The sequence below is a fragment of the Chinchilla lanigera genome, unplaced genomic scaffold, assembly GCF_000276665.1.
Source record: "Chinchilla lanigera isolate Chin_1 unplaced genomic scaffold, ChiLan1.0 scaffold00088, whole genome shotgun sequence".
Taxonomy (NCBI): Eukaryota; Metazoa; Chordata; class Mammalia; order Rodentia; family Chinchillidae; genus Chinchilla; species Chinchilla lanigera.
The window spans coordinates 9,036,225-9,057,594 of NW_004955489.1; the positions used below are offsets into that span (position 1 = coordinate 9,036,225).

The 21,370-nt window shown below is 39.9% G+C and overlaps 1 protein-coding gene across 2 annotated transcripts in view; it reads right to left on the reverse strand.

Annotated features, from left to right (window-relative positions):
- Slc9a6 (solute carrier family 9, subfamily A (NHE6, cation proton antiporter 6), member 6) overlaps positions 1 to 21,370 on the reverse strand; it is a 57,657-nt gene that overhangs the window by 15,506 nt on the left and 20,781 nt on the right. For both annotated transcript variants that reach the window (XM_005404602.2, XM_005404600.2), the window contains 6 exons: positions 15,095 to 15,236; positions 12,950 to 13,055; positions 12,573 to 12,661; positions 9,247 to 9,360; positions 3,177 to 3,288; positions 1,803 to 1,956 (listed from right to left, as the gene is read on the reverse strand). In XM_005404602.2, coding sequence (XP_005404659.1) covers positions 1,803 to 1,956; positions 3,177 to 3,288; positions 9,247 to 9,360; positions 12,573 to 12,661; positions 12,950 to 13,055; positions 15,095 to 15,236 — 717 coding nt within the window. The remainder of the gene's footprint in view (positions 1 to 1,802; positions 1,957 to 3,176; positions 3,289 to 9,246; positions 9,361 to 12,572; positions 12,662 to 12,949; positions 13,056 to 15,094; positions 15,237 to 21,370) is intronic.

Sequence of the window (21,370 nt, forward strand, 5' to 3'; positions counted from 1 at the left end):
TGCTATGGAAGAAAGACCAGTGGCTCCTCCGTCTACCATTTAATTATCTTTATGATTTTAAACAACTACGAACCTTTGTAAGCCTGTTTCCTCATTTGTAATACAGTTTTTATTATTATGTAAATAGGTTAAGGCCACTTGGCACAATTTTCCGCACATAGTAGGTGCTCAGTAAATGCCAGATCTTCAAGTAATGATTAGGGGTATAAGAACATACTGTAGTTTGTTGTCTACTGTATACAATAACAGGAAAGAAATGATAAGAAAAGGGTTTTAATAGTAAAGAGATGGAGATGGCAACAAAAACATTTGATGTGCTATTTGGGGTTAGCTACTCTTTACAATGGTAAAAGCAAGGCATAACAGAATGAAACGCATGCAGGACAGAGTCTTTCAAATGTGAAAAGCAAGGAGAAATTATGTATGTATGTATACACAGGATAGTTAACAGAGTTGTTCTACTGTCTTCTATTTCTTTGCTGAAAAAATCTGTCAATGAGTGCTTGATTGATCAGTATTGCATGTCTCTATCTGTTTTCATGAGAAACCACTTTGAAGATATCAATATGTAATACAACAAGCATTGTTTATCTCCTACCACTTTGTTTGTAACTCTGTATTGTTTGTATTGTTCTTTTGCTATTTTGTAAATGGTTATCTGTTTGTTAATGTTTTCCTCCTTTTATTTTTAAAATAAAAAAAATAAAATAAAATGTGAAAAGCTTTCTTTTCTAATGACCCCTACGTATCCTGGAAGCTTGTAGCTTTTAAGGACTATGAAGTTTCAGCCAAACAAAGAATTGAAATCCACAAAGCCTTCAGCAACACAGGCTGCCGTAGCCATGGAAACAAAGCCACAACTCTTGAGATACAAGGGAGCTTTCAAATTGAATGCACGAACCAGTACACACTGAAGACTAAGACCTCATGATCTTGGCCTCGGGTTGTTGGGTTAGAAACAGTGCTGATTACAAAGATGAGAAAGAATGATAACGTCTGGTATTGATCAGAGCAGAGGGAAACGATTGTTTCACACACTGCAGATAGACCCAACCTGGTAACAGGAGCAAAAGCCTTAAATACATGCATACGCTCTTGACTAAGCCCTTCCACTCCTACGAATGCATCCTGAGGAACTAATTAAACAAGTGCGCGGTGGTGTATACATTTAAGAATGTCCACATTGTTAACGGTAATGCTGACAGCTAAAGCCTCAACTAACATAATTTACCATAAATATTTTGGTTTTATATCACCAAAATATAAAAGTCTAACAATAGGAATTTGTTTAAATAAATCAGGATATATGCAGCCACCCAAATACTAATGTAAATATATACTGTCCGTGCTATATTACTATTAAAAAACAAGCTGTAAGCGTACCTTTCTTGTTATCCCTTTTTGTTACAAATACATACAAAGCATAGCAAGATCTGGAAAGATATTCTTCAAAGGGTTAATGATTTTTTTATGATACTGGGGATTGAACCTTTGGCCTCACACATGCTAAGCAAGTGTTCTGCCACTGAGTTAAATCCCCAGCCCTTTTTAAGATAAGGTCTTGCTTAGTTGCCAAGGCTGTACACAAACGTGGGGTCCTCCTGTTCAGATTCCTGAGTAGCTGCGATTACGGGCGTATTTTGCATAGTTTCATCATTTTCCACACTACACTGTATAACTTATAAAAGGAAAAAATAAGTTATTATAGATTTTCAAAAGCTTAAAATCTCTTCCTGGCTAAATGAAAAAAGAAACCATAATAAACACTTAACATTAACACAAGGTTCCCAGTCCCTACTTACCTTATATGCAAGCACGACAGCATGGCTGTGGTGCCCCCGCCAAATACCCACACGGTAAAAAACACGATCAGCAGTGTGGTACTGAACATCATTTGCCGTGCATAGGTGGCAGTATCTCTAATGGCCAAGGCAAATGCCATCGCACCGCGAAGACCTACAAGGGAAATGAGGAGGCATGTCTTCAATAACTCATCACTGATGTTATCTTCATCGATTCAGAGATAAAAAGCACATCCTACAAACCCAGGAGCACGTGAACAATGTGAGCTAGATATTAAGATACCTAAATATATATGAATAGTAACAGAATTGTACACATGATACTGACATGCACTGACCTTTCAAAAATTCTTATTTTAGCACTTGCTAATTTATGTAGTAGAATTTGCTTATTGATGTATATAGCTCCATGAGTCGGTACAATGCAGAGGGTGTGTCCACTGCCACAGTCCAAACAGAGCAGTCGCATTCTCCTCCCAGAACCCTCTGCGCTACCCCTTTTTAGTTCAACCTCTTCCTCACCCTGTCAAACCCTTGGCAACCCTCGATTCACCCTCCATCACTACCGTACTGTCTCTTGGAGAAAGTCACGTAACTGAAAACATACAGTATATAATATTTGAGACTGGCTTCTTTCACTCAGTATGACGCCTCTGAGAGTCATCCATGTCACTGTATGGATAGTTTGCTCTTTTCAGTACCAAGTAGTACTGCGTGGCGTGAATGTACCAGTTCGTTTCCCCACGTACCCATCAAAGACGGACAAGGGGGTTGTTTCTAGGCTTTTGGTAATAATAAGTGGAAGTGCTACGGACACTTTCAGATTTTTGTGTAAAAGTACACTTCATCTTTATCTTCCTTTATGCAATATATTTTTTCTTCCTTTTTTTTTGGAGACAGGGTCTCACATGTAGTTCAGGTTGGCCTTGAACTCATGGCGATCCTCTTGCTTCAGCCTCCCAAGGGTTGGGATTACATGTGACATATTTCTAAGCCAAGTATTTGGAACCAGAACATGAAAAAAATTCCCAAACAAAGCAAATGCGACTTTTTTTTCAGGATTGGGGACTGAATCTAGGGCCTTTACACTGGCCCCAATCCTTTCTAAATTTTGAGATAGGCTCTCACTAAGTCACTGAATTGCTCAGGTTGGGCTCCAACTTTTATTCCTCCTGCCTCAACCTTCCAGCACTAGGATTTCAGGCAAAAGTCACTATACCCAGCTGGGAATGGGACACTATAGGAAGAATTTTCTACTTGAGGATGCAGTGTCAGTGTTTCAAGGGCTCCTATATTAGCAGCACAACGTTTTAGTTTCAAACCCTATAAACAGGCATATACATTGTAAGTGATTTCTTGGAAGTTATAACTTACCAGCAAACATCATCATATGTTGAAAATTTGATCCAATCTTACTTCTTCTACCCAAATTAAGCAAGAGAGACAAGGGGTAAATATTGGCAGCTCTTCCCAAGAAAATAGCCATCTAAAATTATTAACAGGTTAAGGAACTGGGGTTTTTCAGTTTGTTTTTTTTACTATTATTTAGACTACACATTCAAGAAAGTGACAAGACTATTGTATCTTTAACAGTCCTTGAACAGTACTATCTACTAGAACTTCTGCAATGATGGAAATTCTCTGTATCTGCATTGTCCAATACTGTACCTGAAATGTGGCTGGTGTGACTGAGGAAACAAAATTTTAATGTTATATTATTTTAGCTTAATTAAATTTAAATAATCACACATGGCTAGTTGTCACCAAATTAGATGGTGAAGGCCTAACGTATTGGAAATTCACTAGATAAACAGAACAGTTTAAAAGCAGAATTTCTTTACCATATTTTTTAGATTACAGTCATACCTCAGTACATATCCATAATTGGTTCTGGAATGCGTGCTGAAACCAATGAATACCGAACGAACTATTCTCCATAAGAAGCAATGTAATTAGAAATAACCTGTGATGAAAGTTCCCCAGAACTTTTACATTTTACTGGGCTAATATTAACCTTTTACTGGGCTAATTTAAGCCTTCTGAGCGTAGTGCTATCACTCTTAACTTTTGGGGGGCTTAAATGCACAAAAATACAAGATGTAAAGGAGGAACGTGTGGAGTTTCCACACCGTTCGCGAGCTAGCGTGAGACTGACACAAGTGCTGAGTGCAATACGCACCAAGTACAGTACCGGATCTGCCAAGTTCTGAAGCAATGAGGACTGAGGTGTGGCTGTATTAATAGGCTAAGTCTTTTCACTTTCTGTGTTGATAAGAAGAAAGTAACGCTGGCTAAACTTCCCCTTTCTTCCTCAGAGCAAAGAAGAGGGCAGCTCAGCCACCTCGTGCCACTGAAATTCCTGCAAGTCCGGAGGAGCCCCAGGAGTCTATATACCTTGAGCCTGCTGCTGAGGACAGGCTTAATGTGAATTCACATGGCTTTAACTAGAAAGCAATCTTAGTGTCTTTTTTTTTTTTTTTTTGCTATCTGTAGAAACTCCTGATTTATAATTACATCTTTTTAAATGTCAGGGTCAGAGTACAGACCTACCCCATTTCCTGAAAGGAATATAAAGGGAAATCTAATATTAAACAAAACGTGGTGGAAACAGTGCTAGCCTAAGTAACCTTGAGAGAGAGTACAGTCTGTCAGTCTGTAAGTCTAAAGGCAAAAGGAATGGCACCTAAGAATTAGACGCCTCTTGATAAAGTTGTTTCCCATGGGAATATCAGTTAACAGTTCTGATACTGTCAAATAGTGATGTACCATATAATATTTTGGTCAATGACAGCATATATTATGGTGGTTCCAAAAGACTTTAATGGCGCTGAAAAATTCCTACTGTCTAGTGAAACTCTAGCCATCATAACAGCAGAGCACACTGCATTACTCATGTGTTGGTGGTGGTACTGGTATCAAAAAAAAATACTGTGTTGCCAGTCATATGAAAGTATGGCCCGTGCCATTATATATAGTATATAATACTTGATAATGATAATGAATGGTAATGTTACTGGTTTATATATTTACTATACTATACTTTTTAACAATAGAATGTACTTCTACATATAAACAAAAGTTTCACCATAAAACAGTATGCTGTGTCCCATATATCTCATGTTTCCTGAGTCTTTTAACTGCATCAAAAGGCCACATCAAGCAACTGACCTTTACCATACAGGTTTGTTTAAACAAAATCTATGCTGCTCAAACAATGATAAAATTGCCTCATGATATAGTTCTCATAATATATCCCCACCCTTAAGTGGTGCACGACTGTATGTGTACACTAGAACTGAACAATTAAGTAAACGGATGTCACGTGGCAGGAGCCAGGTTTCCCACCACTGGAACGGGAGCTAACAGATCAGCTAGGGAAGGAGGTCATACTGATCCGTGTGGTAATGGGTAATACAGATGGTTACACATACACGTATTTATATGGATGTACGTATATACGGGGCCCAGTGTAAACATGCAAATGTCCTTGCTGTCAGCTGAGAGGGCCTAGAAGCACACTCTATAGCTCTGAGCACACCTAGTGCTCAGATCTTGCTTTCTAATACTCTCCAATGAAAGGAACCAGAGCTCTTAAGAAATGACTAGGTCTAAAGTTGAAGCAAAAAGTATACAAAGTGAGCCTAAAGCATCTTGCAGTTCAACAAAGTAAGAGGTATTCCAAAATAAAGAAATAAATAAATAAACCAAACAAAAGCAAAATCCACAATGACAGTATGGTAATGTTACAAGAGGACACAAGATCCACTGAAAGGGCTCCCAGTGGCCAAAGGTGGAACGGTCTAAGCAACGAACATTAAAAAGTTGTATCATATTATAATCTAAAGTATAGCATATGTATCAGTGAATCCACATTGTATAAATAAATGAATAAAACAATAAATAGGAGAACAGATAAACCTCTTGTGTAAAGCATTTAGAGTAACTGTGTAGATACTCTGTTCTTAAGAGGTAAGACCTCACTTCCCACTCCCTAAAAGAGGGCCGCATGCGGCGCCTTCTTCCCAAGCAGCACACTACAGAAAGAGTAAGCGTAACTTCACAACGGGAAACCTGCCAAACACCAACTCAGCCAGGGGAGCGAGACGGCCACCAACATTACCGTATGAATAAATGTGTACCCTTGCTACTACGGGCTAGGAACGGCACTTTAACTTCTGTAGTGTTCCTCCCAGTCTAGTCACGGGAACAACCTGAAAGCATTATGCAGAACACCGCATCAGCACTTCTTCACACTGTCAAGGCTCAACAAAAATCAGGAACAGATGAGATCCTGCCACAGTCAAGCAGAGCCTAAAGCTACATGACAAGCAAATGCACATATAGCATCGTGGATGGGACTCTGGAATAAAAGAAGGATGAGAGCAGGGAAAAACCATGGGTATCTGAATAAAAATGAACTTTACTAAATAATAATATAATAATATTGGCTCATTTGCCTTGACAAATGTACCATGCTAATGTGGGAGACTAGTCATAGCAGAACGTGGATATGGGTTATGTAAGAACTTTCCATACTCCTCCCAATTTTTTGTAAATCTAAATGTATTCCAATATTTAAAATAATGATTCTCTACAAAAATGCAAACAATAATAAAAAGCTTATGGCTCAGAGTGACAACAACTGTTAGTTGTTCCCAGTATCTCTTCTTCCTGCCTTCTGTAGTAGGACACACTCCTCCCTCTTGACTGCTGTTTTTATTCGGGTACACACGGCCCAGATAAAGAGTATGTTTCGCAGCCTCCCTTGCAGGTCGGTATAAGCAGTGACATTACACAGAAGTGCGGTGCACATATTCTAGGTGGTGCCCTTAAAGGCAATTCACAGCTACAGGGGTGACCCGCCTGCCTTGGACACAAGAAAAAGGGCAACTCCTTAAGGAGATCGGCACCAGTGTTGCCTGGGTCCCGGAGACTGGAACACAGCTGCCGTATCAGCTTGGGCTTTTACATGACAAAGTTCTGTCTTGTGCAAACCCGGGTTAATTTGAGTCTTCGTCATATGAAACCCTAATGAACCCAGAGAAAAAGAGAACAACTCTCTCCTGTTAAGAGACAATTTTTAGAGACTTTTTTTAAATGAAGAATTTCTATCCCAAACAAATTTGCAAACTGACAGAGAAACATTTAACCTTGTTTTCAGATTAAATAGTCAATGAAGCCACTTCTCTGCCCCAAAATTTCTCAGGTATTTACAGAATATGAAGTTATTGATCTCACAGGTGGCCTTTCAGTTAAGGTTCTTCTCTTTTCTCCCTGAGGGCTGCAGAACAGTATTTCTGTAACACCTCATTTTCTAACAGAGATCTTACCTACAGTTTTAGTTTTAATTTTAAAAATTTCTACTAATTTCTTGGGCAGGATCTCCTGAGATTTTTTTTGTTTTTAAAACAAACACAACTTTTGAAAAATCACTTATTTAAATATTCACCTTCCAGGGCCGGGGATATAGCTCAGTGGCACAGCGCCTGCCTGGCAAACACAAGGTCCTGAGTTTGACTCCTGGTACCAAAAAAAAATTCACCTTCCATCATTTCTTCCATATTTCACATTCAACTAACCCACCATGGGCATCCTTCTCCCTCAGCAGGACCTCCAGCCCAAAGATGGTTCTGCATTTTCCTCGACTCCCCTGCTGATTCACGTGTTAGTAATGCCCTTTCCAGTACCCTACATTTGCTCTGCCCCCTGTCTTCACTGCATCCATTTGACAAAACCCCAAAGCTGGATGGACCCAACTATCCCATTCCCCATACTCACAGCGGCATCCTCCTGGCAAAAGTTACACAGTAGGGCAGCTGCTTCTACCTCTAATATCTAGTCCTCAAATTCGAATGGCCCACTTGGTCAACTCATATCTTCCCGCCTTCTCCAACTACTTCACAAACCTTCTCCACCTTCCTCAAAATCCCAGTCACCTGTGGAAGCGGGCATCTAAGATGGTTCCCCATGACCCTGGACTCCCAATGTTAAGGTCTGTGTCTAGATATTCCCCAAAGCCCCATGCAGTCACATGAGCAGGCTATTTAGAGGTGGCTGAACCTGGAGTTTGTGACTGATTCATGGTCCAATGCTGGGTAAGGGTATGAAAGCTATACCTGCCCTAGGGGGCAGCCTGCATCCAAAATAAGGGACAAGAAGAGGCTTGGTCCTTCCTTCCCTTCCCTGTTTTTACTATCTTCTGCTGCCATGAACTGTTTCTTGTCTGGGATGCCCCTCTGCCAAGCCACACTGCCTTAGAGCTGGCTGACTATGGACTGAAGTCTCTATAACTGTGAACTAAATAAGACTTTCCTCCTCTAACCTTGGGTACCAGGCATTTTCTCTCAGCAACAAGAAAAGTAACTAAGACACTTAGTATTCACATCCTTGTGCAGGCCCACTCACACCAACTAAGGCTGTGTGAGCAACAAAACTCTGCCACTTTCAAGGTGAAGTTATGGAAGTCACTTTTGCTTCCACGCTGGTGCTCCCTCAGCGACCTCGCTCTGGTGGAAGCCATGGAGCGGGCTGCCCTATGCAAGGGTCCCTGTGAAAGGCAGGCGCCTCCCACTGACAGCCAGCAGACTGAGTTGGAAGTGGGTCCTCCAGCATTAGTCAATGCTTAAGTGTTCTCCCAGCCATCTCCTGAAAGGTCCTGATCCCAGAACCACCAAGGTAGGCTTCCCACGACTTCTGATCCTCAGACTCCATGTGAGGTAAAGAATGCTTGCTGTGTCAAACTGCTAAGGTTTAGGGCAATTTGTAACAGGATGACAGACAACTACTAAACCTGTTTCACTCTCAGCAGCTGATCTCTCCTCCTACTTTACACATTAGAAACAGAATCGATCCACTAGAAGCTGCACTGCCCGGGTTCCCTGCCTCTCCACACATCCCATCCTCCTTTGTAACAGTGGAGGTCAATGGCTCTCCACATGCTCCGGGTTCTGTCTCTTCTGGTCCTCTCATGAGTCTTACACTATGGACTACTCTTCCATGCAGTTTCTTTTTAATTCGTTTGTAAAGAGTCAATTCACTTACATGAAAGAAAGAGGGAGAAGGGAAAGAAAGTGGCCTACGCAGCCCTTCCTCATCTTTTACCTCCTGTTCTACACTTAGACTGCTAACTGTTCCCCCATATCATTGCTCTTCTTCTCCGTAGTAACAGAGGACGCACAGTTTTATCTTCGGGGGGTGAACAGAATGATAGGAGACTTTTCTGCCATTTCAATCTGCCGACCTATTTGTGCAATAAACAGAAATAAAAATAGGATAGAATAAAATCAACTGAATAGAATACAAAAAGAGCTGAGATCCCTGTTTGCTTTACTCTGAGGAAATTTTTACTCTGAACATATTTCAATGTATTCTTATTACCCCACCCCCCAAACCATGTGAAAACCTCAGTTAAATTGGCTTTTACAGACCATACGATAAAGGATACAAATGCGCCTATTATAAATGTTAGGTTAAAGACATGGCTCTGGAAGGTGAAGAGTGTGAGGCCCATGTAGGAGAAGATGAAATTCTCTGCCAAGAAATTGAGAAGCTCAAACAACTGCAATGAAATTTTAAAAGGTTAGTCCAGTAAATAAATTAAATTACACAATTTGAAAACGTATTACTAAGACAATGAAACAGACACTTCAAATTCATAAAGTTCATGCGTACACCCAAAAGTATGACTCAGAGGGAGCAAATGTAGAGATGACATTTCCAGTCCCACAGAAAGAGCCAAAAACATTGCCCCCTCACTTTCCCTAATCATCCTCCCTTCTCCAAATCCCCACTTTCAGTCATTTTTATCCTCCTCCACCTCCTCCTCTCCCAAAGCCTGTCAAGTTTTCTTTTGGAATCTTTCTGTGGCCCCGTCACTGCCCAAGTCTAGCTTTCATCACTTTTCACTCAGAGTACTACAAGAGGACCCTCACTGGCATCCATGAGACCCCTCATTTCCCACTCCCCACCTGAGGAATCACTCCATTTCTTTTTGTTTTTGTTTCTGTCTTTTTGAGACAGGTTCTCACTGTGCAGTTCAGGCTGGCCTTGAGCTCACTTTGTAGCCCAGGCTGGCTCGAACTCGCAACAGTCCTCCTGCCTCAGCCTCCTTCTAAAAGTAGCACTTCTGAGATACTTCCTTGTCTGCAACCTCTAAGATCCAGCTCAACTTCTTCCACCTGGTAGAGTGCTTCATGACTGCTCACACAGCACTGGCTTGCCACTGACTTAACTCAGCCATGAGTCTTAGCCCTCGCTTCGTGACTAAGCCTCCTAAAAACAGGGCACACGCACCACAGTCCTGCACCCAGTGCCCTCCCCGCTGCTGCCTACCCGGCCCCACCCTGTTCACACCACTACCTCCCCAAGTGTCATACAAGACTTGCTGAATGACTGTAGGGAAGGCCCTCCATCAGCCGATAACCCTCAGTTTCCCAGAGTCCTCTGGGCTACCACAAGAAGAAGGAGGTTAAGAACATGGGCTTCAGAGTCAAAATGCCTAGGCTTGAACCCTGCCTTTTCTACTTGTTAGCTGTGTGGTTTTGGGCACATTAATTAATCTTCTTAAAGTAGAGTTGGGTTATTATTAAAAAATAAGAATAAGCATTAAAATAAATATATTTAATTTTCTTTAACTGATTTAATATACTGTTATGCCTACTTGATAATAACTACAGTATGTCTAGATTATACTATGTGCCTAATACTATACTAAGGATTTATGTGCATTATCTTATTTTAATCTTATAACACCACCATGAGGTAGGTACTATTATCATCCCTGTCTTAGTTATTTTGGTTGTTTGAGGTGCTTGGGATTGAACTTAGGGCCTTATACATGTTAGGCCTGAGCTGTGGCTGAGCTCTACCCCTATAGCCTCCCGCCATCTCGGGCAGAATCTTACTGCTTCCCAGGCTGTCTTGAACTCCTCAAGCAATCCTCCCACCTCAGTATCCAAAGTAGATGGGACTACAGGTGTGTGCCACTGTGTCTGGCATTATCTCTATTTTAAAGAAAGCAAAACTGATGGACATACATGTAGCAAGTAGTGGAACCACGATTTGAGACAATACAGTGACTCATCAGTACTGGCTTTAATCCACAACACGGAGGCTGGCAAACTTTTCCCGTGAATGGCCAGAGAACAAATATTTGCGGCCTAACAGGTCACAGGGTCTCTGTCACACTGTTCAGCTCTGCCAGTGTAGTACAAAAGCAGCTATGGGCTACACATTCTAAAAATGAGTGTGGCTGTGTGCCAAGAAAAGCTTATTAATGGACACCGAAGTTTGAATGCCACTTAACTTTCATAGGTCATAAAAATATTCTTCTCCTGATTTTTCCCCAATCATTTGAAAATGTAAAAATCCATTCTGAGCTCATAAGCCAGCAAGGGACAGACGTGGCCTGCAAGCCACTGTTTGTCAACCTCTGCTATATACTTTACTGTCTTCTTTTTATCTGTCTTTTTTTGTGTGTGTGTGTTTTTTTTTTTTTTTTTTTTTTTTTTTTTTTTTTTTTGGTACCTGGAATCGAACTCAGGACTTTGCGCTTGCCAGGCAGGCGCTGTGCCACTGCACTATATCCCCAGCCCCTGTTTCTTATTTTCTGCCTTTTCTTTTTTAATTTTTTTTTTACTGCCTTCTTTTTATTCCTGCCTTTGTCCTGTTTCCCTAAGCCCTTCCAAATCCTTCCCATCTTTGTACACACAATACTTCCTCTATAACAGCAATCCAGGTTCTCAAGACTCAAGCCGTTCCCCACCACACTGTCTGATGTCTTATATGATATGGAATTAAAGCACACAAGCTAGGATTCCTATTAGTCACAGTATTTGTTTTACGTATACAAGCTTCATATCAGTGCCAGGCCTGGAAGCTCTTACCTGTGGGTTGTGTATGTCCCACCCTGCTACCTAGAGAAAAGCTGAACCCCTTTGGTTTTCTTCTTTATACTTAGTGCACTGAATAGATTTGCAAAAAGGCTTTGCAACCCTGATAGATATGCTTAGGAAGGGGAGTATAATTTTATTCTGAAGGGTTGAGGAAAACACAGGTCATAAACTAAATCTGCAGCTCCAGGACAAAGAAAAAAGGAACTACTGAGCCTGGTTTACAATTTGGCCTTTCCACACTCATCTCACTATTTCGGACCATCTGGCAAAACTGAATGCCTCTGGTTCTCACCATAATCATCATCAAGCATGCACCTTTAGAGTACATTTTGTTTGTGTATATGTACTATATAACGCCTAAGACTGGAGAATTCTATGCCTATTTCCCTCGTAGTTCTTGTCAAGTACTTTGTGCAAGGATCATTCAGCACCCAACCACTGGCCGTCGCCTGGGAAGAGCAGCTCCGCAAGGCCCGAGTGAAGGCTGAAGGAACTCAGTGCTCTCTAGATGGTCCAGCAGATCTAGCCAGGTTAGGACGTAATCTTCCCTGCTTCACACCGCAGCAGCTCTAGCCAAGCTCAAGTGAACTTCCTAACACTCCTTTTAAAAGCCACTAGGTTAGGAAGCAGCAAGGCATGAAAAAGCTAGCTAAGTGGTTACTGGAAGCACAGGAGCAACAGCCCCCAGTCTGCGGCTAACCTGCCTCCATCTACGAGCCTTCAGCCTGTAACTTGCCAGTCTCATCCATTTCTAGAGTCGAAGGAAGACTAGACAGAACCTTGACCAGATCAAAGATTACCCTTTAGTTTTTTAAAAAAGCTTCCATTTCACTAAGAGAAGGAAAATTTTATTTGCAAACTAAAAAGTCTGTCTTACCTGTTTAGTTCGATGCTGAGACTCTGTGGATAAATTATTGTATGTGTAATGTGCTTGCGTGATGCCACAGAACAGTACTGCAACCACACCTACAAAGACAACAAATTCCAAGTTCACGTCACGAGGTGGTTCCCATCTTTCATACTGAGGTTCTCACTTTACAGAAATAGATTACGTGCATAGTGTTCATTTTCATTTTCTTTGATTTTGTTGAGGAACTGCTTCCATTGATTTTTTTTTAACATTCTAAAATGATAGCCTAAATCCCAACCATAACACACTCACTCAAATACTAAAGGTGCTAATTCACTTGTGGTGAAGAAGTGGCTCACTGATTCCCCGTAAGGATTTACGATCCAAAGCAGAAAGGAACCCACCTGTGAAGCCCCATGCTTCAGCCAAAAGGAAGGTGCTCCAGGACATCAGGAAAAATAAGCCCGTCTCCAGCAACTGGAACTCTCGCAATTTGGTGAACTTTGTCACGTGAGACTGTTAAGCTTGGTAACAAGATTTTGGGATCCCGAAGTGTGACTAGAAAAATAACAGTCAAAGCAAGGCAGCCAAGAAAGCAAAAGAAGGGCTCTCTAGCCTCTTAGCACAGAAGTTATAAAATAAGGAAACACCAACATCAAGAAACCCTTAGAATAAGAATCTTACTGAGGAATAAGCTGTCCTCCCGTTAGTAAGGAAGCCTCTCACCTTAGCTGCTCCTCCTGCTTGATGGGTATCACATACCTTGCCAGAAAGCACACAGGACAGACCCAGGCACTGCCACACACCCCTGTAACCCCAGCAATGCGGGAGGCTGAGGCAGGGAGAGCATAAGTTCAAACCCATGCTAGGCGTGGTGGTACACACTTGTAACTCCAGCACTAGGGAGGCGGAAGCAGGAGGATCGCCATGAGTTTGAGGCCAGCCTGGGCTACACAGTGAGTTTAAAGCCAACATGAAATATATAGTGAGACCCTGTCTCAAAAAACCAAAACCAAAAATCATACAAATATAAAAGCCACAAGTTCAAGTCCAGCCTGGGCAACTAAAATAGACTTTCTCTCAAAATAAAAAGCAAAAAGGCTAGGGATGCAGCTCAGTGCAAAGGCCCTGGTTTTAATCTTTAATGCTGCTCCCACAAAAAGGACAGGTAGAGACGAGATCAACAGATTGGACACACAACATGGTACTCTAACTTTGTAGCCCAAAGCAAGACATGTTCCATAATTGTAGCAGTTTATATTTATAAAAACACATAATTGTGTGAGATTTCAAATTTATTTAATCCTATAACATGTCTGTGATGCAGAGCATTTAATCTATGATGAAAAAAACGGAAGTACTTCACTCATTTATTTTAGTACAAAAAGTAATTGTTCACTGACAATGAAAGAGCACATGACAAGTTGTGGCCAATCACGGGCTAGAATCTAGAACCACTCCAATAACTACCTACTACAACAAGCAAGATATACTTCCTTACTTCAAGGAATGTGTAGCTGGAAAGAGATATTATTTGCATAGCTCTTTCTGTGGGGTGGGGATATAGCTCAGCGGCACCACGCCTGCCTATCAAGTGTGAGGTTGTAAGTTCAATTCCCAGCAAAAAAAAGAAAAGAAAAATGCATAGCTCTTTCTTTAGAACACTTTTACTGCACGTATCTATGTCTCAGTTCATCTACAAAAAGTCATGATAGAAGTCTCTTCTAGCACCAAGCTAAAGCATACCAAACTGAGAGGTCAATCCTTGAAAAAGAAGCATGCATTTGTTTTAAAAGATTTATAGCTGGAAATGCTTTACCGATCATCTAGTACTGTTCCACTCAACTTTCCTACTCTCCCTGCCCCAGTTTCCTACACTGAGATGCAAAAAGGTGAAGCATCAGAGCGTCTACCTTGTTTGCATCTACCACAACACCGGAGGCTGCGGGGAAGCAGGGACCATTTATTTGCCTTATTTATCTTTGATACCGAGAGCAGAGCATCTAGCACATACAGGCAATTCAGAAATGACTTTTGAATGAATGCAAGAATGACGTGCCCAGTATTTCTCACAGCTAACTGGTGGCAGTATCAGGATTACAACCCAGGTCCTCTGGGTTCCCAGCCAAGGGCTCTACAGCACAAAAGCTAAACTTAGGACAGCCAGGATGAATTCCTATATATCCTCACCTGGCAACTATATATTCTGTCCATGTAGCATTGTGATCATAAATTTCCCGTTTGTTGTACCAAAAACAGAGCAGAAGACTACCAAGCTGACCAGCAGCACAGAACACTCAGAGGCTCTTTGGAATGTATCTACCTTTACATCAATTTACTCTACAACCTTACAACTCATCCTCAAGGGGCTCCTGTGTCTCATTAGACTCTTGTAGTGAAAGTTTTAGGGCAAAACAATGAAAATGTATTGCTTGATGTTTTCAGGCCAAGTACTTGGTTATAAGGTTAATAATTATAAGACAAATAGGAGAGACCATGAATTATAACATTCAACTACTTCATTTGGTTAAATATACAAAAAAGGATATCAAAGCTGTCACCACCCCAGTAGCAGCACCCATTGCAAAAGATCCACTGAAGATCCCAAGGAAGATTCCGATAGACTTGAACATGGCTGTGACATCGAAAGTATGACTGTTGTCTCCAGCAGGCTGATATGCTACTATTGAGCTGCAAAAGACAGGATACTCTTACTTCTGGAAGCACTTTTACTTTAAAAATATTACTTAGCACAGACCTTGACAGATGAAATCAGAGGAAGAGAAACAAAACCCAAACCAATGATTCGAACTGCCAAAATAAAGAAAAAAACTCATAAAAAATCATGCAGTGTTATCTAGCTAGCAAGAAGACTCAGCCTTACGTGACAATTTCAGGAGACAGAACATGGGAAGGCCTCTATATAAAGGTTGCACTGAGGCTCTCTCAGTACTGTGCAGTATTATTCTATTGTGACTATTTTGAAGAATTACTGAGTGTCCAAAAGCCCAAACATACTAGTGGGAACAAACTAATGCAAAATCCAGCAAAGGCGTAAGACTATTGCTCAGTACTTCACCCAGTCACATTTTGTATTTCCTATGGGGGAAAAGAAAAGCTGACTGAAGGACCTTTCCAGCTTTTAGAATACCAGAACGGTCCAAATGCCTAATATCTATTCACTCACTAAAATGGACTTTTATGGGGGAAAGGGGCTTGAAAGGCCTTCCAAGGGATTATAATCCACTCAGTAGTATTTTGAGCATACGTAGGCTGGATCCTCCACCCCAAACTTCTGAAAGAAAGTCACTCTGTACCAGGCCATGGCAATTACAGGGAACATACTCCATTCTAGAACTCCCACAGTCTAAACCTAGTCTGGAAAAGCTTCTTTTATAATAGTCAGCCCAGGAAGTAGAAATGGTTGCAAAAATTGCTCTTGACCAAGTCTCTGGCAACAGTGCTTACTGTTACTAAACAGTTCTCATCTCAGTCAATTGAGGTTCTGCTATTGTAAAGTCCAGACTCAGAAACATCACACAAGTCATGTCGAAGAAGAGAAGAAAGAAAAACACATTCCTAAGAATACACTGAATTCTCCCTGTGGTTACCACATAGGTTTGTTTTCTTTTATCTGGTTCAAGGCTTACAAATGTGCTTGTTTTATCATCTGCAAGTGTTTTTCAACCTGCCCAGGTAATTTTTTCAAAAAAACCTAAGATCGGGGCTGGGTGTGGTGGCACACACCTGTAATCCCAGCACTCGGGAGACTGAGGCAGGAGGATCATTGTGAGTTTGAGACTAGCCTGGGCTACAAAATGAGCTCAAGGCCAGCCTGAACTGCAAAGTGAGATCCTGTCTCAAAAAGACAAAAAAAAAAATCTAACTAAAATTTCCTAATTTGTATCTATTTCATTCAAGTATAATACAAGACTAACATTAATTTCTGGCAATGGCATCTCAAAATTTCTGAAAATCTGAAATGAAACTTGTAAACATTAAACATTTATGTTTAAAGTAATCAGATTATTTTGGCCACAGTAGACTTGATATTATTTTGATAAATATGAAATGGCCTTTAATATTACGTTGCTTTACCTACACATAAAAGGTCACCCCATTATAAATGAGATTTGAACACTTTATAACATTTAAATACATTAGCTGCCTAGAGAAAAAGACAGGCTATTGCCACAACAATCTTCTTTTCTCCCTGGTAGTATGTTCCAAAATGCTGGCTGGAATTAAATATCTACGCTATGCCTCTTGAGGTTGCTTGCCCTGGATTAGTTCAAGTAAATTCAAGGTTCACACTAATCATTATTTCACTCTTTAACCACTGAAATGTACAAGGGTACATGGAAAACACGATGAGCTGAGAACTGATAAGAAGTTTGTTTTGTTGTTTCAGGAATATGCTGACTTTTAGCTTGAAATCTGAGGTCATCTTTTCCACATCAGTCAACATCTAATCTTGAGAAATCATTTTTATGAATATTTTTTAAATTCTGAAAGTAATACAATATATAGTTTAGAGGGAAAAAAATTACTGTCATTCCACTACTCTATTTCATTCTCCTTCCATACTGCTTTTTCCACTTTATAGTTACAACCATAATAAATGCACAGTTATGACTGCTGCTTCTCCAATCAACCATAAACAAAGTTATGAAGCTTTCAAAAGGGTCCAAATGGTTATAGCCTGATTTATTTAACTATTTGCCCACTGTTAGACATTTAAAGTTGCTTTAAATGTTTAAGAACAGATTTTTGGTTTTTTACATATTTTGAACTATTTCCTTTGCACTACAGTCCTAGAAATATAGAGTATTATAATACCTACAGCTCTTTTTATGTATTACTCAACTATTTTTAAAAAAAGTCTCTATTACATTTTTGGAGGAAAATACGATAGCTCTCGATTTTTAAAATGATCATTACCAATCTACCTAGGAATTATCTTTTGAAAAGTATTCTACATGGTAGAATGCTTGCCTAGTATGCACAACACTCTAGGTTTGATCCCCAGCACCTCAACTCTCCCCAGAAGCATTCTAGGAAACAAGGACAAAAATGTAATTATCCTATAGAGTCACCCCCAAGGATTAAGATATATACACATAAATACACTCACTGCAATGCTAGTTATTATAATGTGACATTATAAAGTGCCAAATATTCAGCTCAAGAACAGCTCAAAGGTAGAGTGCTTGCCTAGCATAAGCAAGGGCTTGGGTTCCATCTCAAGCGTGACAAAACAAACAAAAAGGAAAAACACCAAGTATTAGTCATAGGGGATTGACGAGGTAAATTTACAGTGCACCCATACAGTAGGATAGTAGAGGCATTAAAATAGCACAGGGCTGGGGATTTAGCTCAGCAGCACAGGGTCTGCCTGGCAAGCGCAAGGTCGTGAGTTCAATTCCCGGTACTGGAAAAATAAAATTAAAATAGTACAATGACCAACTGAAAACAGCAAGTTACAGAAATGTATGTGTATTGTTATGCCTGTTCTACTTAAAAATTAATATGTTTATACATATATTAATATCCTAATGGAAAAAGTTTGGAAGAAATCCCTACCAGTGGTTACTTCTGAGCTGAAACTTCAGGAATGTTCTACATTCTAAGTAGAACTTTCAAATAATTTGAATTCTTTTCTTTCAAATAATTTGAATGCTTTTCTACTTTCAAATAATTTGAATTCTTTTCTTTCAAATAATTTGAATGCTTTTCTACTTTCAAATAATTTGAATTCTTATCACAAACATGTATTAATTTTACTATCATAAATCATAAAAGACGATACCGATTTGAATGTTAATGATTGATCTAGTTTCATTATACCAAGGTTGCTCAACTCTGGCATTACTGATATTTGGGGCCAAGTAGCTATTTGTCAGCGTGCAGGGGGTTTTGTCCTATGCATTAAAGGCTTATATACTAGATGTCACTACCAAACTACTCTCATTCATAATAACCAAAATATCAGTAGACATTGTCAAATATTCCCAAAGGTGAGGGCAGGAGTGGTGGAACTGCCCCCATTAAGAATGACTGAACTATGCCACTACCAGTTGTAACTATTATCATTAACAATTTGTTTTATTAAATGAATAATAAAAATGACCACTTATTTTTAAGTATATAGTTCTGATAACTAGTGGAGTAAAACAGTCATGCTTGTTTACTCACTGTACTTCTGCTTTTATAAAATGGAAATGACTGCACAAAACATATTTTAAAATAGTGTGAATTTAAATTTCCAGGCTAATTATGGTATATTCATTCAGTGGAATATTGTGGATCTTTAACTAGCTAGATATATTATACTGTGTCAACATATATACATATATAAATTTATGTCATACAGCAATATATGAGGTGACCAGATTAAATGCAATAACATTTTTAAATGACTACTCATCTGATAGTTTCAAAAAACAGAAACAGAGAAAGAAAAATCATCTGCATGTTTATAGAGAACAATTCATAATAGCTAAATCTTGGAATCTGCCTAAATGGCCATCAACAGATGAATGGATAAAGCAAATGTGGCATAGATACACAATGGAGTACTACTTAGCCATAAAGAACAAATTTGAGTCATCTGAAGGAAAATGGATGTACCTCGAGACCATAATACTAAGTGAAATAAATAAGACACAGAAGGGTAAATATGATATATGTATATTCTCCATAATAAATATATTTATTATTTATTACAAATATGCTCTAATTTTAAAAAGACAACAAAATAGCACAACCCACCTCCAGCATAAATTTCAACAAGAGCTGCTTTAAACCTGTTGATTGCCAAACAGAATTCCTTTGGAAAGGGGTGACCTCACCTTTGATTCAAGATTGCTTATACATAATACACAGTTAACTGCTTAAAAGGAAAGAACAACTGGCATGAAGGAACCAAAAAAAAAAGAAAGAAGGGAAAAATATATATATGCACAAGATAGCTAGATAATTGTACTACTAACGTCTATTGGTTTATTGAAAGAAACAGTTCAAAACCAAAAAAAAAAAAAAAAAAAAAGAAACAGTTAATAATTGTTTGATCAATTCTGCATGCCTATATCTGCTAATCTGAATAACTACTTTGAAGACAACAAAATGCAATATAACAATCATTGCTAATTTCCTATCAACTTGTTTTCAAATTCTGTATCATTTTTAGTTTTTTTTTATTCTCTCTAAAATAAAATAAAAAATTTTAAAAATACACACAGTTGATGTGTTAGTTACTTTGCTCGCTGCTGAGACAAAACAACTGACATCCAAAGTTAAAGGAGGAAAGGTTTATTTAACTCAGCTTATAGAGGGTTTAGTCCATAATAGACTGGCTCCAAGGCAGGGTGGCATGGCAGACAGGCATCACAGAGAAGAAACAGTTCATGGTGGGCAGAAGGTAGCAAAGCAGTAAGAGATGAACACAGCTCTTTCTATCCCTTATATCTTATCCTTATACCAGGATTAGGGTAGTGCCAAACCACTCTGTGACTGATTTGGTAATCATCCACCCTTAATCCTAGCATTCTTAATCCTAGCGTTACACCATGAATCAATCACACACTCTAGATTCAGCCACCTCTGAAAAAGCCCCACCTAATAACTGCATGAGGCTTTGGGGGACATCTAGACACAAGCCATAACATTCCACCCTTAGCCCCGCAAAGGCTCATGCATATCCCTTTATGCAAAAGGCATTTCATCCATCTCCAAGAATTACCAAAGTCCTAACAATTTCAGCATTGCTGAAAAGTCCAAGTCCAAAGTCTCCTCTGAGATTTAAGGCAGACTCTTAGCTGTGAGACACTATACAAAGAAACTCAAACACTTCCAATGGCAATGGCACAAGACATACATTATCATTTCAAAAGGTACAAAAAGGAGAATACAAAGAAATGGGAACAAAGTAAGACCAAAATCCAGCAGGGCAAACATTAAGTCCTGTAGTTCCATGTCCAGCATCTGAAGCAATCTGTGGCAAGTTATGAACTCCAAAGGGCTCAGGTGGCTCTGTCACTACACTATTGCTGGTGGTCATAGGTCCCATGGCTTCTCTCTTGGGCTCATTCTGCTTCATCCTTGTAGTTTTCCTCAGATGATCAACATTCCTGGCTTCTCCAAACGTTTGGGGTCTCCACTGCATCTCTGGATTTGCACTCACAGCTTCACACAATGCACTCTCAGGGGCACACTGCCTGGCCTCCCAAGCTTTCTTCTGAAATCTGGGTGGAAACCTTTCCTCACCCCACAACTCTTGCACTCTGCATGTGCCTAAAACCAGTGCCATGTAGATGATGCCAAGATCTGATGCCAGCTAGAGCAGTAGCCAGGGTTCCTTCTCTCTTGGCTATACAGGGCAAGTGCCTATGAGTCAAGTCCTGAGGAACAACTTCCCTAGGCCACCACCAAGTTGGAACATGGTGCTCAAGGGCTCTCTTCTCAAAGCAAAGTCTTTCATTTTTGCAACTTTGAGGCTGCAAACGCTGAAGTCCTGCTGCTTCATGTGATGTCCTCAGGCCATCTTTTCTATTCTTCTGTTCCTTCTCAGTAATCAAAATCTCCTCTGTTCTTTCTTTGCAGTTCACAGCTTTACTGGTATGTTTCCTTTCTGGCCAAATTCACAACATTTTAAATCATTTTCCTGGGCTCTTTGCTCTTGATTCTCAACATAAATCTGGTTAAAAGCCCTCAACAGTAGCCATGCCACCACCTCAACATTAGACTGTCTTCAAATTTCTTCTGCAAGATTAATTAGTCCACTGGCCTTAATATTAGTCTCAGGCAAAATCTCTGGGCATGAGCAA